At 39.3% G+C, this 15,065-nt stretch overlaps 1 protein-coding gene across 2 annotated transcripts in view; it reads left to right on the top strand.

The window, feature by feature from the left end:
- Window positions 1-15,065, top strand: part of LOC142243200 (cadherin-6-like) — a 431,398-nt gene that overhangs the window by 307,540 nt on the left and 108,793 nt on the right. For both annotated transcript variants that reach the window (XM_075314854.1, XM_075314855.1), the window contains 2 exons: window positions 5,335-5,502; window positions 9,107-9,294. In XM_075314854.1, coding sequence (XP_075170969.1) covers window positions 5,335-5,502; window positions 9,107-9,294 — 356 coding nt within the window. The remainder of the gene's footprint in view (window positions 1-5,334; window positions 5,503-9,106; window positions 9,295-15,065) is intronic.

Raw genomic sequence — 15,065 nt, 5'->3', positions numbered from 1 at the left:
TGACGAGCAAAGGGAGCGGTTTCATCAGGACATTGCCCTACTTAAAGGCCGTTATAAATGGAAATGAAGCCCAAAAATGCTCGCTGACTGACTGTTGGGGATGCGCCTGCAGCTAAATATTCAAAAAAAATTGAACAATTTTTTAAAAAAATAATTGAAAAAAACCCCTAAAATTAGTATTAAGTAATTCCTGTAACACGTGTTACTCAAAATCCCTGCCTGATGGAGAAATTCTGAAAACAGATTTGGAATCAATGGAACAAATTACCATAAGAAAGCATATTTTAGCATTTAACACAAAAAAGGTAAATTTTGTTGGCCAGTGCTATAAGATAAGGGGGCAGTCTAGCAATCATGTGAGCTGTAGGTGTACTTCTCACATAGTGAGATCGCTGCTGAGTCACAGGTTTTGTGACGTACCAGTGACCTGATCAACGATCTCGCTGTGTGTGACACTAAGCAGCGACCTGGCTCTTGCTCTGAAATCGCTGATCATTGCACACTGTTCTGGTTCATTTTTTGCTTGTTGGTCTCCCGCTGTGCAGCACACATCGGCGTGTTTGACGGTGTGAGACCAACGAGCACCGACTCTGTATAAGCAGCGTACGCTGCTAACCAGGGTAAATATCGGGTAACTAAGCAAAGCGCTTTGCTTAGTAACTCAGTAACTCGATGTGTACCCTGGCTACGTGTGCAGGGAGCCAGCGTTGGCAGCCTGTAAGCGTGTACGCTGGTAACCAGGGTAAATATCGGGTAACCAAGCAAAGCGCTTTGCTTAGTTACCCGCTATTTACCCTGGTTACCAGCGTACACTGCTTAGCGCTGGCTCCCTGCACATGTAACCAGGGTAAATATCCGATAACTAAGCAAAGCGCTTTGCTTAGTAACCCGATGTGTACCTTGGTTACGAAGCACAGAGTTGCTGGTGGCTGGTTGCTGGTGACATCTGCTTGATTGACAGCTCACCAGCGACCATGTAGCGACGCACCAGCGATCCTGACCAGGTCAAATCGTGGTCAGAATCGCTGGTACGTCGTTTAGTGAGACGGTACCTGTAGTCCAGGCAGTGATTATCACCTGATGATAAAAACACTCGTTGTGTGGTAATCAAGAGTACACAGCCTAAAAAGTGACAAATCTCTGAAATCAGTGACTCAACCTCTATCTCCTGCTGCTCTCAGATTACATAGCAAAAACCTGCTGACAGATTTCCTTTAATGGTAGCTTTATAGTCATACTGGAAGCTTATATAAGACAGGATAGATACTAGCTTTAGAAAAACACATGGCCGCACATCCAAAAATCATAAGTTGATCTAATGCCTTTAGGCAAAAATGTATGCACCTGAACATGAGGTTCTTGGTTAAACATTCTGATCAGACTGTAAGAAGCCCACTGCCATGTCACGGCGAACCTCTGAGTGAGGGTCCCTAACTTTTACGCCTTAGTTTAACCAAGAACCTCATATTCAGGTGCATAAATATTTGCCTAGCGGCATTAGATCAACTGATGATTTTTGGATGTGCAATCCAGGTCTTCTACAACTATGTTGCAAGACAGGATAGACATGCTACAGACTATGCACGTAAATAAGGATTTACGTGTATCTCCCTTGACACTTCTTGGTCTTTGGGGGAAGGGGTTCTTCTACATCACTTCATGAAGGTTATGAAAATCTATTTCTCATCCCAATTCTCTACCATAAAGCCCACACCACATTCTGCATATTTGAACTTATAATTCACTAAGCAATATGGCGTCCAATGGGAAGTTATTAAGAATAAATAATCCAATAGAAAAGGCTACAATTCTAAGAAAAGAACAAGTACATCTAATGAATGAAAAAGAAATCACATACATGAGACAGTTCTGATTTTGGTAAAGTGAAAGGTAACACTTGTCTTGCCTTTGTAAATGGAAAGTAAAGGTAAGGCTATGTCCACATCTGCGCTGGAGGCTTTGTCCTAGGTTCTGTCAAATATGCAACGTGCAGTGCTACTTTTTCTGACAAAACAGCAAACACTTTGTAGAAACTTGACAGACCCCCATTAAAATTCAGCAGCGTCCATTAAGTGCTGCTGGAATCCAATTTTTATTTCCATTTTTCTGCGCCTATTATGATTACAGCCCAGATTAACATAGTCAAGAAATACAAGTCTTTCATTGTGTAAAAAGAGGCGATGCATTAAAATGTTTAGAACGTCCCGAATTTTACTCCTTGGTCGGTTCAAATGGGATTTGAGATTTTACCATGCATTAGAAATGAAAGAAGAACAACATTGAACATGGAAAACATGATTGTGAGTCGACTCTAAAGTTGCCTTCTGTAACCCTAATGAAGGACACTGCAGTCAGCCTCGAGATATCTGTCGTGACTAATAACAAAAAAGATATTTTACATAAAGCTTCACAGAATATATGAATACGCTGTAAACACAAAGGAGAGTGAGGAAAAGAAAATGACCCGTAAAATAATCTTCTCGAAAAGTGACCCAGCACCTATGTACACATTGAAGATCTTGACTTCTCGGCTGCATTGACACCCGGAGTCCATCACTCGCTATTCTAAAGCTGATTACGTCTGTGGTTAAGTCGTGGACAACCCCTTTAATACATACACTGTATAATCAAGGTTAGAAGACACATTCACACACATATAGATCTTACGTAAATCAAAAACCACATTTACCGAGCAAGTTATACACATTAATGATGCTGGGCCTTCACTGATTAACAGTGCAATGCCTTTTAGAAATGCAAATGTAATTATCATGTTCTTATTTTGTTTCTTACACATCATTATATTGTGCTTGGAGGAAAATGCATCACACGTAGGAAGGTATTTGAATTAATGTCTATGTCATTAACAGATGCGGCATCGCCACAACAAAAATACACGATAGTGAATACCTCCCATTCACTAAGCACTTCTGACACGTATAAAACATATTCATCAGGACTGTTGTGTAATTATTCCCAGGAAATAAATGTTACACTTCAATAGCTTAGGATTTTATATTTACACCTAATGCATAAGAAGTACCGTAGCAAATGTAAAAAAGATACCTAGGTAAGCAAGAGCTTACATCACCAGATATTGAAGCGTTAACCACCAATTTGTTAACATATACCCATGAACAGCTGTTTAATAGCTTGTTTATAAAGGCAGAGTGCGCTTCAGATATGCACCGAACGTTATGTAGATGGATAACCCGTTTTCTCAGCAGAGCGATTCAAGTTTTCATGGGACAGTGTGCTGCAAAGAATGGTTATGATTTGTGAAGTACAAAGCATCATTTTACCCAATTATCAAGTTTTTTTCTTGTTCTTCGGGTGATTATCAGCTTGTTTAGACTGTTTAATTTTCGTGAAAGTTGATGGTGGATCATAAGGGTTCAAATCCGAGCTGCAGTAGCATGAAAACTGGAAGAAAAGTCCTAAAAGGTGATTTTTTTTTTTAATCAGATACTTTTTTATTAAAACAGAATACATACAACAGTATAACAAATCGGCATTCAAATTACGTTTATCATCTCTATTACCCCTTCCCCCCCCCTTGCCCCCTTCACCCCCCCACCCCGGCAGCAACACTCCCCCCGATACTACATCCCATTTAGAAGACACCTCCAGCTGTAGTATAGCAACCATCCCGTTCACCCCGATGTGCTGGAGGAACTACTAATAACACAAATAATACAAAACAAACACATCAGAGGTCTCTGACGGCTATCCCAATCTGAAACCAGTTTATTGGTCCATCACTCGTCCTATTCGCATTGAAGCCAAGGAGACCATAGCTTCTCAAACATTTTGACATTCCCCCTTCTTTCATACACTCCCTGCTCCAGCTGAAGAATACATTTCACCTTTTTAATGTACTCTCTCCTGGTCAGGGGGTCTTTTTTAATCCAGGACCTGGCGATTAGCTTTCTTGCCGCATACAGCAGCCTAGCAATGGCAATTTTCATAGTATTTTCCACCCCAAGCTCCTCAACATATCCCAATAGGCATATCAATAGTTCCCTTGGAAGGACACCCCCATATGTTCTTCCTATCTTGTGGATAATCTTAGTCTAAAAGGTGATTTTAGTCAACACGTTTCGAAGTGGAAACTCCTTCATCAGGATAATCACCATTCCTTTAAATGATTATCCTTATGAAAGGGTTTTCACTCTGAAGCGCGTTAAATAAAATCACCTTTTGGGACTTATTTTCCATTTTTCATGCTATGGTAGCACAGATTTTAACGCTTATGATCCACCATCAGTTATCTGCATCTCCACGTTCTGTGCAGCCCTTTATGTCTTCAAGTGGTTGTGTATCAGACAGCCATTCCAGGTGGGAAAATTCTCTCATCCTCATCCAAATCATCTCACAGTTTAAACCTTATTGTGCACTGTCTCTTATATTATTTTCGTGAAAAACACGTTCCTAGGTACATATGCATGATAAACATGCTGTGTTAGTGCCCTTTTAGAGTTTCCCAAAAAACAATCTGCACATTGGACAATCATCTGAGAGCACTTTTTAGTGCACTTCACCAAAGCAAATAATTGCTACATTATATCATGGTCAGTTTGAAACGTAGACTGCATTATCAGATATTTTACCTATTAACTGTGAGAATGCATCAGCTGTCCATGTAAAGACAAATAGCTGTAGCCAGAGCCCTACTATTAGCCTCATTGTATAGCAGTCCTGCTCAGGCCTTCTAATTATGAAATCTTCTTAGTATGGTTTCCCCCAACTTACCCTGTTCTACCTCCCTTAGAACCCCACTTACCACACCGTCCTATGTCCTGAAAACATACAGTGTTACCCACTGGTGGACACAGAGAGAAGAGGGCCCTTTACAGTGCAAGAGGCCATCAAAAGTCACAATTTCACCTGCTTTTGGAGGTAGAAATGGTCCTCCTGACCTCTTGGGCTCCTTGACGGCCACACAGGTTGCACCAATAATATGTTTGCCCCTGGTGTTACCGCTACGGTCTTGTAGAAACTGCTCTATGTATATTGTCACTCAATAAGCAGATTTTACAACTAGACTGCAATAAAAAGAGAACTTTATTTTTCTCCTTGTTAAACAAAGAAAAATGTCTGCTGGCTGAAAGTAGTAGAGAAGACCAAGGGGAAAAATCTAGTTGTTATAATAAAACCCTTTCTCAAGTTTTATTATCGCCCGGGCACTTCTAAGCAAGCTGTAAATACACACTGTGTAACAAGCGCCGCTGACTTCAGTGAATGTTTATGGATCTCCCGACGCTCTATATGTAGGTCACTTATATTGTCACAAGGATGCTTGTCAATATTATACAATTATTGCTTTTATCGCAGGTGTCATCAAGACCGCATTGCCAAAAATGGATCGAGAAAACAAGGAGCAGTATCAAGTGGTGATCCAGGCCAAAGACATGGGGGGACAGATGGGAGGTCTGTCCGGGACCACGTCCGTAATTATCACTCTATCAGATGTCAATGACAACCCTCCACGCTTCCCTCAGAGTAAGATCCATTTACTGTTTATTTTCCTTTGAGCTGCTCCAGATTACGGAAAAATAAGAACTAAGGCAGAGAAACGGTTTCCTCACATTTTTAAACCCACAGGGATGAAAATAGCATTAAATGTTGCTCTGCAGAGCATTTTGATTTATTTTGCTGGCAGATTTTTCAGCCTTCCGGCTTTACCGGGATATTTTGAATTCCATATATCCTATATATCGATGTGAAGGATAATGTCTTTGTTTGGAATTGAACGGCGTCTGCTCTTACCCTGAACAAGAGCGCCTAACGTTTATTCCTTTGAGAAACTATTTGTGATTCCTTTAACCATGAAATGTAATCATGTCTGAAATGAATGTATCTTTACACATTTTCTTTGGCGTGCATTTCAAATCTCCGAAGCTTTAACTTATTTTATTCTCGGAGTTCATCACACTGTAGCATCTGTCTTTCAACTTCCACTGTTGTTTGTCACGGAGCAATGCCATAAAACAAAAGTCCTAGAAAGAAAGCCTCACAAAAGTGCTGTAATTGCATTATAGAATATAAATGGAGTCAATATTTCAGATGTCTTCTGTCTAGCCCTAGGCTGTCCATTACATTTGTAGTGTTTGCTAAAACACACAAAAGAACATTTTTCAATGTAACCCAAACAGACGTTTGGGATTATTGGCCAGGAAACATTTGCTATTGAGAAAATAGGCCACGCTGTTGCATTTACCTTGTACATTGCCATTCCCGAACTGTGTAAAACTGTTAAAGAACGTTTTTACAAAATTTACGTGCTGAAATATCTTAGGCTGATTCATTGAGAATTGGAACCTATTGTATGAAGCTGCTTCTTCCTCCGCATGTGTCCGCACATGCTGTGTCCCCGCTAGAAAGAGACAATTGTGTTCTGTGGGCATCTAGTACAGTGGGAAGCTAGTTTTATTTCAAGACTGATGCATACAAAAGAACAAAAAGGTACACAAATAATCATCCGCACCTTTGTAGTGGCCAAAACTGTGGTTATTGGAAATAAAAAAATATATGCATGAAATACAATGGCGTAAAAACATTTAACTCTGAACAAGACAATACGAGCAGATGAGTGACCTCTGAAGACCCCATACAAATTAGATTTTAGTCATCCAAACCTGCTATTTTCAGCCAGTCCGGCCAACTATATTTTGTGTATGGGACCCACTCTCTCCTGACTAATGATATTGAGGACATAAGGATCGGGCAGACTGATATAAATCCTTCTGTGTTTTAGGCAGTTGAGCTGTTGCCAGATAAGTGTAGGTTAGACTTGTTCATAGAGACACACATGAATGCTCAGTCAAAGTAACTGGTTAGGATTTTCACTCCTGGCTGCTTTAAAGAGCCCCATACACCTTAGATAGCTGTAAGCCAAAGGATGATTTTATCAGTTGTTCATCCAGAATTTATCTCTGGCAACTGTTACATACACAAGTGCGTTTGTTCTGCCGGGCACTCCTGTGTTCGCTATTTGAGAGCCACTGCCAGACATCGTTGGCCACAGCATAACTTTTAGAAAATAAAAGGATCAGCAGTCTGAAATCAGACATGCTGGATCCTTTACTCCTCCGACATCTTTTAGGCCCTCCATACACTTTACATTGTCTTTGAAACCCATCAATATCGTCAGTTTCATCTAATGTTAGTACTATGTGTATAGGGGTCTAAGACTCCCCACCTGATGATCTGTTCTCAACAACCTCTCTCAAAGCATATATTCCCAAATAGATATTAACATAATCTGGACATTTACACGGAGTCTTCAGGTAGGTTCACCTACCTCCAGGTAAAGAAAATATAATGGTGTCAAGTGAGAATACTTTACTTTGTATGGAAGCACTCTTCATGTGTACAAAATCAAAACTTGGCACTCAAAGTCTCCATGAAATAGAAATATACTTAATGAGGTGCTTCAATCTAGACGATATCTAAACAATAGACGTTTCAGGCCACCTCAGACCTTTATCAGTAAAGATTGCAAATTTTGGTATGGATTGTTCTCTGTCAGCCATGCTTGCTACATATCTGTGCCTCTTAGCAATGCGTACTGATGGAGGTCCAAGGCAGACCGAAACATCTATTGTCTGGATTGAAGCACCTCATTAAATATATTTCTATTTCACTGACATTTTGAGTGCCATATTTTAATTTAGCTGATTATGGATGCAACTTGAGCACCACAACCTACAGAAGTGCCATGGCATATGTTGCATCTCTTCATATGTACAGTGCTATGAAATTATGGACGCTTTAAACTGTAATATCAATAATAAGATAGATAGATAGATAGATAGATAGGCCACAAAAAATCCAGCAGTCCCAAACGATAAAAAATGCCATCACTTTATTTCACATCTTAAAATTCAATGGTTAGGACTTTGTTATAAGGGAAACAGATGACACGTTTCAGATCCAACAGATCCTTACTCATATATGAGATATGAGTAAGGAGCTGTTGGATCTGAAACTTGCCATCTGTTTCCCTTTTAATGGAGTGTTAACCATGGAATTTTAAAATGTGAAATAAAGTCTTGGATTTTTTTATTGTTTGGGATTGCTGGATTTTTCTTGGATTTTTTTGGATTGCTTTTTCTGGTGACGATCTGGCTTTGATCCGTTCAACCCTTTCCCTTTACCAGGAATTGCAGTCGGTGGTGGAATGGCTGATAAGTATTTTTTTGTTTTTTTGTTATAGATAAGCCAAAATCTGTCTCTGTATCAATCAAAATGATTACCCGAGGCCATTTTCACACATCCAAGTTTCACAGTCTGATATATATGCATATTAGGTTGTCAAGTTGCAGTAAAATACTGTACGTACTGTCCACCCATAAATATTGTAAAGCGAAAAAATTATATCTCTCTCATAACAAAGTTATGGTGGGCTGTAATCTTTTTTTATTCTATACTAAGGGCAGAGAATGAGTTAAAAAATTACATCTGGTTCAGAATATAGATATAACATTGAGCGACATATGTTTTAAAACATCATTCATACCTGGGCAGAATTTTTAGGTGAATTTATTTACAATAAAAGTAGTCGTCTCGTGGTAGCTCGGCATATGTCAGGCACGTTTCGAGCTCTTCTTGTAGAGGTTAGTCATTCATGTGGCTTTTCGGGCATTCTACTTCATGTCAGTGACTGTGAAATGCAAATCTGACCAGCTCGGTTCCCTGACATATCGCGGCTGCCTTAGAAGCTGACAAGTGATAAAATATACAAATATTATAAAATATTGGAAAGTTTTGTACGGTGCTTCCTCTACAGACAGCCCATGTCAATATCCAGACCTGTGCGTCTCTTGATGCTTCATTATGTGCAACTTACAAAGAACTGAACTTGTTTTCCTATTTGTTGCCCAACTGCATAGGGAAATGTAAGTTGTATCACAAAAATATAAAAATAATTTCTGATTCTTGCCCAATTCCCTTGGTTCCAGTAATGCACTCACCGCTCTACTACTTCTGTTGCTTTAATCTGTTTGCGGTATTTTTGTTGCAAGTCTGTTCAAATAATATTTTCTGAAGCTTTGTGAAGGGACCATTAAAACAGTTTTGAAAGCTTCTATTTCTCATTCTCCAGGTACCTATCAATTCCGGGCCCCCGAGTCTTCCCCTGTGGGTTCTACAATTGGCAGAATCAAAGCTAATGATGCAGATGAAGGTGTGAATGCCGAGACAGAATACAAAATCATTGATGGAGATGAACACAACATGTTTCAAATCATCACAGACAAGGAGACGCAGGAAGGAGTTGTTATTGTCAAAAAGGTAACTGAAAGGAAATTTAAAAAGTGCAATGGAAAGCTTTTCCTCTTACCAGGGGAGAAGTAAATAGCTATTTTTGGGCCTGGCATTCCTTAGATGCATAATTGATTACATTGAGTGTCAGCAAGGAAATGTTATTTTTAAAGGTTTTGCATATTGCATTCTCAAATGATATAAAAAGAACATAAAAAGCACAATCACACACATTCACCTTCTTCACATTCTCACTCCCGGTATTTCCCTATGGATTTCCTATCTCCAGTACGTATTGCAATTGGAAAACATTGGCGATTTTCCGTGTGTTGTTAGGCTTTAATTAATGTCCATTAGAAGAATTTATTGGCTGAGTTTCTAGGGCAGTTTATGGCTGCCCTAATTTACAAAGGTGACACAGTCTGTCATATACTTATATGTATTAAAACCTAGAGGAAGAGGTGTAATATTAACTACTGGTGCAAGATCCAACATATGGATTCTCACTTTCATAAAAGTTCTGTTTGTATGTGTAAATATTGGAACAGATATAATGAACTTTTTTTTATCAGCTTGGCATGTAGGGTATTTCAAGGTTCTTGTTACAGCAGCCGTAGTTAAAGAACTTATCCACTACTTTTACATTGATGGCCTATCCATAGCATAGGTCATTAATGTCGGATCGGCTTGGGTCTGACACCTCACATCCCCACCGATCAGCCATTCTCGGTGCCGGCAGCAGGCTGCCGAAAATGCTCAGTTCCGGAGATACCCCATCTTCTGATAGCAGCCGCGACCAGGTACTGATCATCCGCCTCCTACTGATTTGAATAGAAGGCGGATGTGCAGTACCTGACTGTGGCCACTTTCAGAAGATGGAGCAGCTCCGGAACTGAACTTTTCCAGCCACCTGCTGAAACCGCCAGCACCGAGAACAGCTGATCTGCGAGGTGCTGGACCCCAGCTGATCAGACATTCATGACCTATCCTAAGGATAGGCCATCAATGTAAAAGTAGTGGACAACCTCTTTAAGTGTAGGAGCAATAAGGATGTCTTGGTTGAATAAGGATGTCCCTTGGTCAAATTAATTGTCAGTGATCATTGCATTTCTATGATTCCGTTATTGTGATCTCCAGTTCTCTGCCTTGGTTAGTTTCCATTAGAAGTGACCGACAAATCCCACTATACACCAGATGATGTGCTGACGACACATGATCTTTTTTTACCAGTGTGCAGTAAAAATTGCGTTCAATGGTAAATGAGGAAAATTACCGCTAGTCGATCAACAGCTGCTTAGATTGGGAAGTGATCTCCCCAAGTAAAAGCCGATTTGCAATTCTCGCATGTTGTATGTGCCTATAGAATCAGATTTACTTGACCATAAACCAAAGGACTGCAAGAACCAGACCTGCACAAACGATAAAATTTGTGTTTACTTTTATTGGCTTAAATATTTCTAGGCCAGAACTTCAGTTTCAAGTCTGCCTCTATAAAATCAAATGTTTGAACCTACTGAGAGGTTGTCAAGTAGACGTATATAGAGGCAACGTACTGTCGGGAATGCAATCAGCAACAGTAAGCAACACACCATGGAGGTGTCAGCCGCTCCTAGGACCTCCTATGGAGAGGCTGTGAAGATGTGTGAGAAGCCGGGCAAGGCTGATTGCCAATTAGCAATACTGTGGCATGGCTTGGAGAACCCTGATAACAAGCGCAGACAATGTTCATTGATGGTAAATAAGGTAATGAATTGCTGTCTGATATCACATTGGTGCATGCCATCCTTATGCCATTAGTGGATTTATAATCCAAGCAGAATAAAGTGACAAATAGGCAGAATAAATAATTTCACATGAGCTGGAAACCCATGCCAAGTGTGCCCGATCATTGATGCGCCATTCACAGATGATCGTTGACAAGCATGTCTATTTGTACCGCCAAGCTTTCATCTTTTATCTGTAATAAGAAGACAGCCTTTACATGAAATGCTTCTTTCACATGTACAGGTAGCACCAGATCTAATAAAATATATATGTGCAGCCAATGGGTCTGTGTCCAGAGCCCAAATCAAAAGAGATGTCTCGTGTGTCTATCCATAACATGCTGCAAAAGTGGAAATGGGGCTTAATGCTATCTAATGCAGGTTCCTATGATGGATTCCATCCGAACATGTGATCATTTTTTATACAGAATTATAATATACAGTCAAGGAAATAATTATTTCATCCCTTGCTGAGTTTGTTAGTTTGCCCACTTACAAAAACATGAACAGTCTAATTTTAAGGGTAGGTTAATTTTAACAGTAAGAGATAGAATACCAAAAATAAAATCCAGAAAATCACATTGTATAAATTAAATAAATGTATTTGCATTTTTGCACAGAGAAATAAGTATTTGATCCCCAACCAATCATTAAGAGTTCTGGCTCCTACAGACTAGTTAGACGCTCCTAATCAACTCTTACCTGCATTAAAGACAGCTGCCTTAAGTTGTGTTCTGTATAAAAGACTCCTGTTAACAGACTCAATCAGTCAGTCTCTAACTGCTACAACATTGGCAAAACCAAAGAGCTTTCTAAGGATGTCAGGGACAAGATCATAGACCTGCACAAGGCTGGAATGGGCTACAAATCCATAAGTAAGACGCTGAGTGAAAAGGAGACAACTGTTAGTGTAATAGTAAGAAAATGGAAGAAAATACAAAATGAGTGTCAATCGACATCGATCTGGGGCTCCATGCAAAATCTCACCTAGTGGGGTATCCAAGATCATGAAGAAGGTGAGGGATTAGCCTAAAACTACACGGGGGGAACATGTTAATAATCTCAAGGCAGCTAGGACCACTGTCACCAAGAAAACCATTGGTAACACAGTACGCGGTAATGGATTAAAATCCTGGAGTGCCCACAGAGTGCTGCTGCTAAAGAAGGTACATGTGCAGTCCCATCTGAAGTTTGCCAATAAAAACCTGGATGATTCTGAGAGTGATTGGGAGAAGGTGCTGTGGTCAGATGAGACAAAAATAGAGCTATTTGGCATTAACTCAACTCGCCATGTTTGGAGAAAGAGAAATTCTGCCTATGACCCAAAGAACACCAAGCAAGGAGGTGGAAACATTATGTTTTGGGGTGTTTCTCTTCTAAGGGCCCAGGACTACTTCACCGCATCAATGGGACAATGGATGGAGCCATGTACCGTAAAATCCTGAGTAACAACCTCCTTCCCTCCACTAGGACATTAAAAATGGGTCCTGGCTGAGGCTTCCAGCACGACAATGACCCAAAACATACAAACAAGGCAGCAAAGGAGTGGCTCAGAAAGAAGCACATTAAGGTCATGGAGTGGCCAAGCCAGTCTCCAGACCTTCATCCCATTGAAAACCGATGGAGGGAGCTGAAGCTCTGAGTTGCCAAGCGACAGCTTACAAATCTTTAATGATTTAGAGATGATCTGCAAAGACGAGTGGACCAAAATTCCTCCTGACATGTGCGCAAACCTCATCATCAACTACAAAAAACATCTGTGCTGCGTGTGCTGTGCTTGCCAACAAGGGTTTGGCCACCAAGTATTAAGTCTTGTTTGCCAGAGGGATCAAACTTTATTTCTCTCTGCAAAATGCAAAAAAAATATATAATTTATACAATGTGATTTTTGGATTTTATTTTGAATATTATCACTGTTAAAATTAAACTACTCTTAAAATTATAGACTGTTCATGTTTTTGTCAGTGGGCAAACTTATAAAATCAGCAAGGGATCAAATACTTATTTCTTTCACTGTATGTTAAAACTCATAATAACTGGTGGACTATTAGTGAGATAATGGTATGCACAATGAGAAGGTGTTAGATAAGAAAGGGGCCATGACATTGGCTGGTATCATGTGGAGACCCTCCACTGTCTGTGACTACACCGTTAAATTAAGAAAACGCTTTTCATTGTGGTTTTTGCCATTCAGGTGTTGTTGTGACTATAGCATTAAATATTCCACTTGGGATAATGACATTACACTTTTGTAAGACCTTTAGGCTATGACACACGGCGACGTGTTACACGACACTGAGATCACACAACATTGGATGTAGTGGATGTAATGAATTCCTATGGTGTCGCATTGCGAAGTGAGACATATTTCAACGGAGACATAGTCAGAAATATTTCCACATTTATTGCATTTTCTGTTGTTAGTCGCAAGTCACACATTTGCCATGGACTACAAGGCTAGTCACACTCAACACTTGACATGTATGACAGTGAGTCACAGAAAATTTGCACAAATGTTTGTTCAGTGATAATTGGTAGCCAAACGTTCATTCAGCCATCAGCTTTCTCCCCAAACCCATCCAATACATGTGGTCTCATTATACAGAGGGAGTAGACTGTTGCCAGACACCGCAGGCAGTGGCTTATTTTTATGAGAACTAAAGGATCGGGCATTTGACATCCACATCTAATGTGTGAGGGCCTCTTAAAGAAAAGGCCCAGAGTATGCTGTACTATAGAAGTCAGTGAGTTGCTTTCTGATTCTGTTTTCCCAGGACAAGACATTGGCTGAAAAGCTAATCTTTAGAGCAGCTTAGATAAGATGGCCGACTCTATAACCAAGTTCTGTTCAGAGAAGAGAAAAAGCACAAATGCCAACCCTACAGATATTATATAACTATAGTGTAAAGTATATCTAAAATTCACTTTCTATGAAGAAGACATGGGAGGATACAATATTTTCTTATGAACCAAATTCACAAAACATAAGATGCCAGTGCCCTGTCCTTTTTTAACTTCTATCTTAAATATATAACTATATATATATATATATATATATATATATATATATACATATATATTTATTAGCTCCTTAGCACCCCCAACAATCATCTGCTCAGAGACGTCTTCACTTTAGACCTTTGGACTGTCGGCCGGTGCTGAGGGTATCGGCGGGTTTGGCTAATGTTAGTCTATTGTGTATTAAGCTGAGATTACATTTCTTTCTTAAAGGTAAAAATGTTGACGTCCTTTTCAAAGTCATCTATTGAATTTGTATTATTTTCATTTAGCACACTTACATAACAAATATAATCAACACCTATAACTTCCAGTTAGACCTAACCTGTTAATGTGTGTACAAAATGTACAGTTCTCATTTTGTCTTTTTCTTCAGTGAATTTTAATAACTGTTCCAAGCTTCCGAGCAAGGACAAATTATCATATAAATTACAAAGGGAAAAAGCATAATTAAAAATGTTTAATTTTCATTTTTTTTCACATTTTGTATGTGTGTAGAAACGTATATTCTCAGTATATTGACATGGAGTCCACAAAATCAGGCTTGTAGTTACAGCAAGTACCCAAGACGCTCTACAAATGATTCATAGTCTATGAGTAATAGATAGTGTTGGAATTATTGGGGTCACTGTCTCCTCGGTAGACGCGCACGAGTAACTCGACATGTAAAACAGAGCAAACAAAACATAATCCTTAGTCATCCGGCTGCTTACTCTGCATACATCATTCTTTAACTCATGGCCTAATTTCATACTTCAATTCTTATTACTTGTTTTATTTATATTTTAAATCTGCATCATCATAAATATAAAAAGACATTATTTTTGCAGGATGAATTGTATTTTTAAATGGTAAATTTTTGTGGGATGTGGTAACAAACAGCATACAAAAATTTCCAATCTTCTTTGTTTTAATGGATTTTGAAAATTGTTTTTACGGTGTTCCCCATGTGGTATAAATGACATTGTCTATATAGAGGCTGCTCCAATTACAATAGTACAGCTTATATTTTCTTTTATG

Source organism: Anomaloglossus baeobatrachus, chromosome 6 (assembly GCF_048569485.1).
Source record: "Anomaloglossus baeobatrachus isolate aAnoBae1 chromosome 6, aAnoBae1.hap1, whole genome shotgun sequence".
Lineage (NCBI taxonomy): Eukaryota > Metazoa > Chordata > Amphibia > Anura > Aromobatidae > Anomaloglossus > Anomaloglossus baeobatrachus.
The sequence above is the reverse complement of the archived record's forward strand: the minus strand, read 5'-3'. Positions and strand labels throughout refer to the sequence as shown.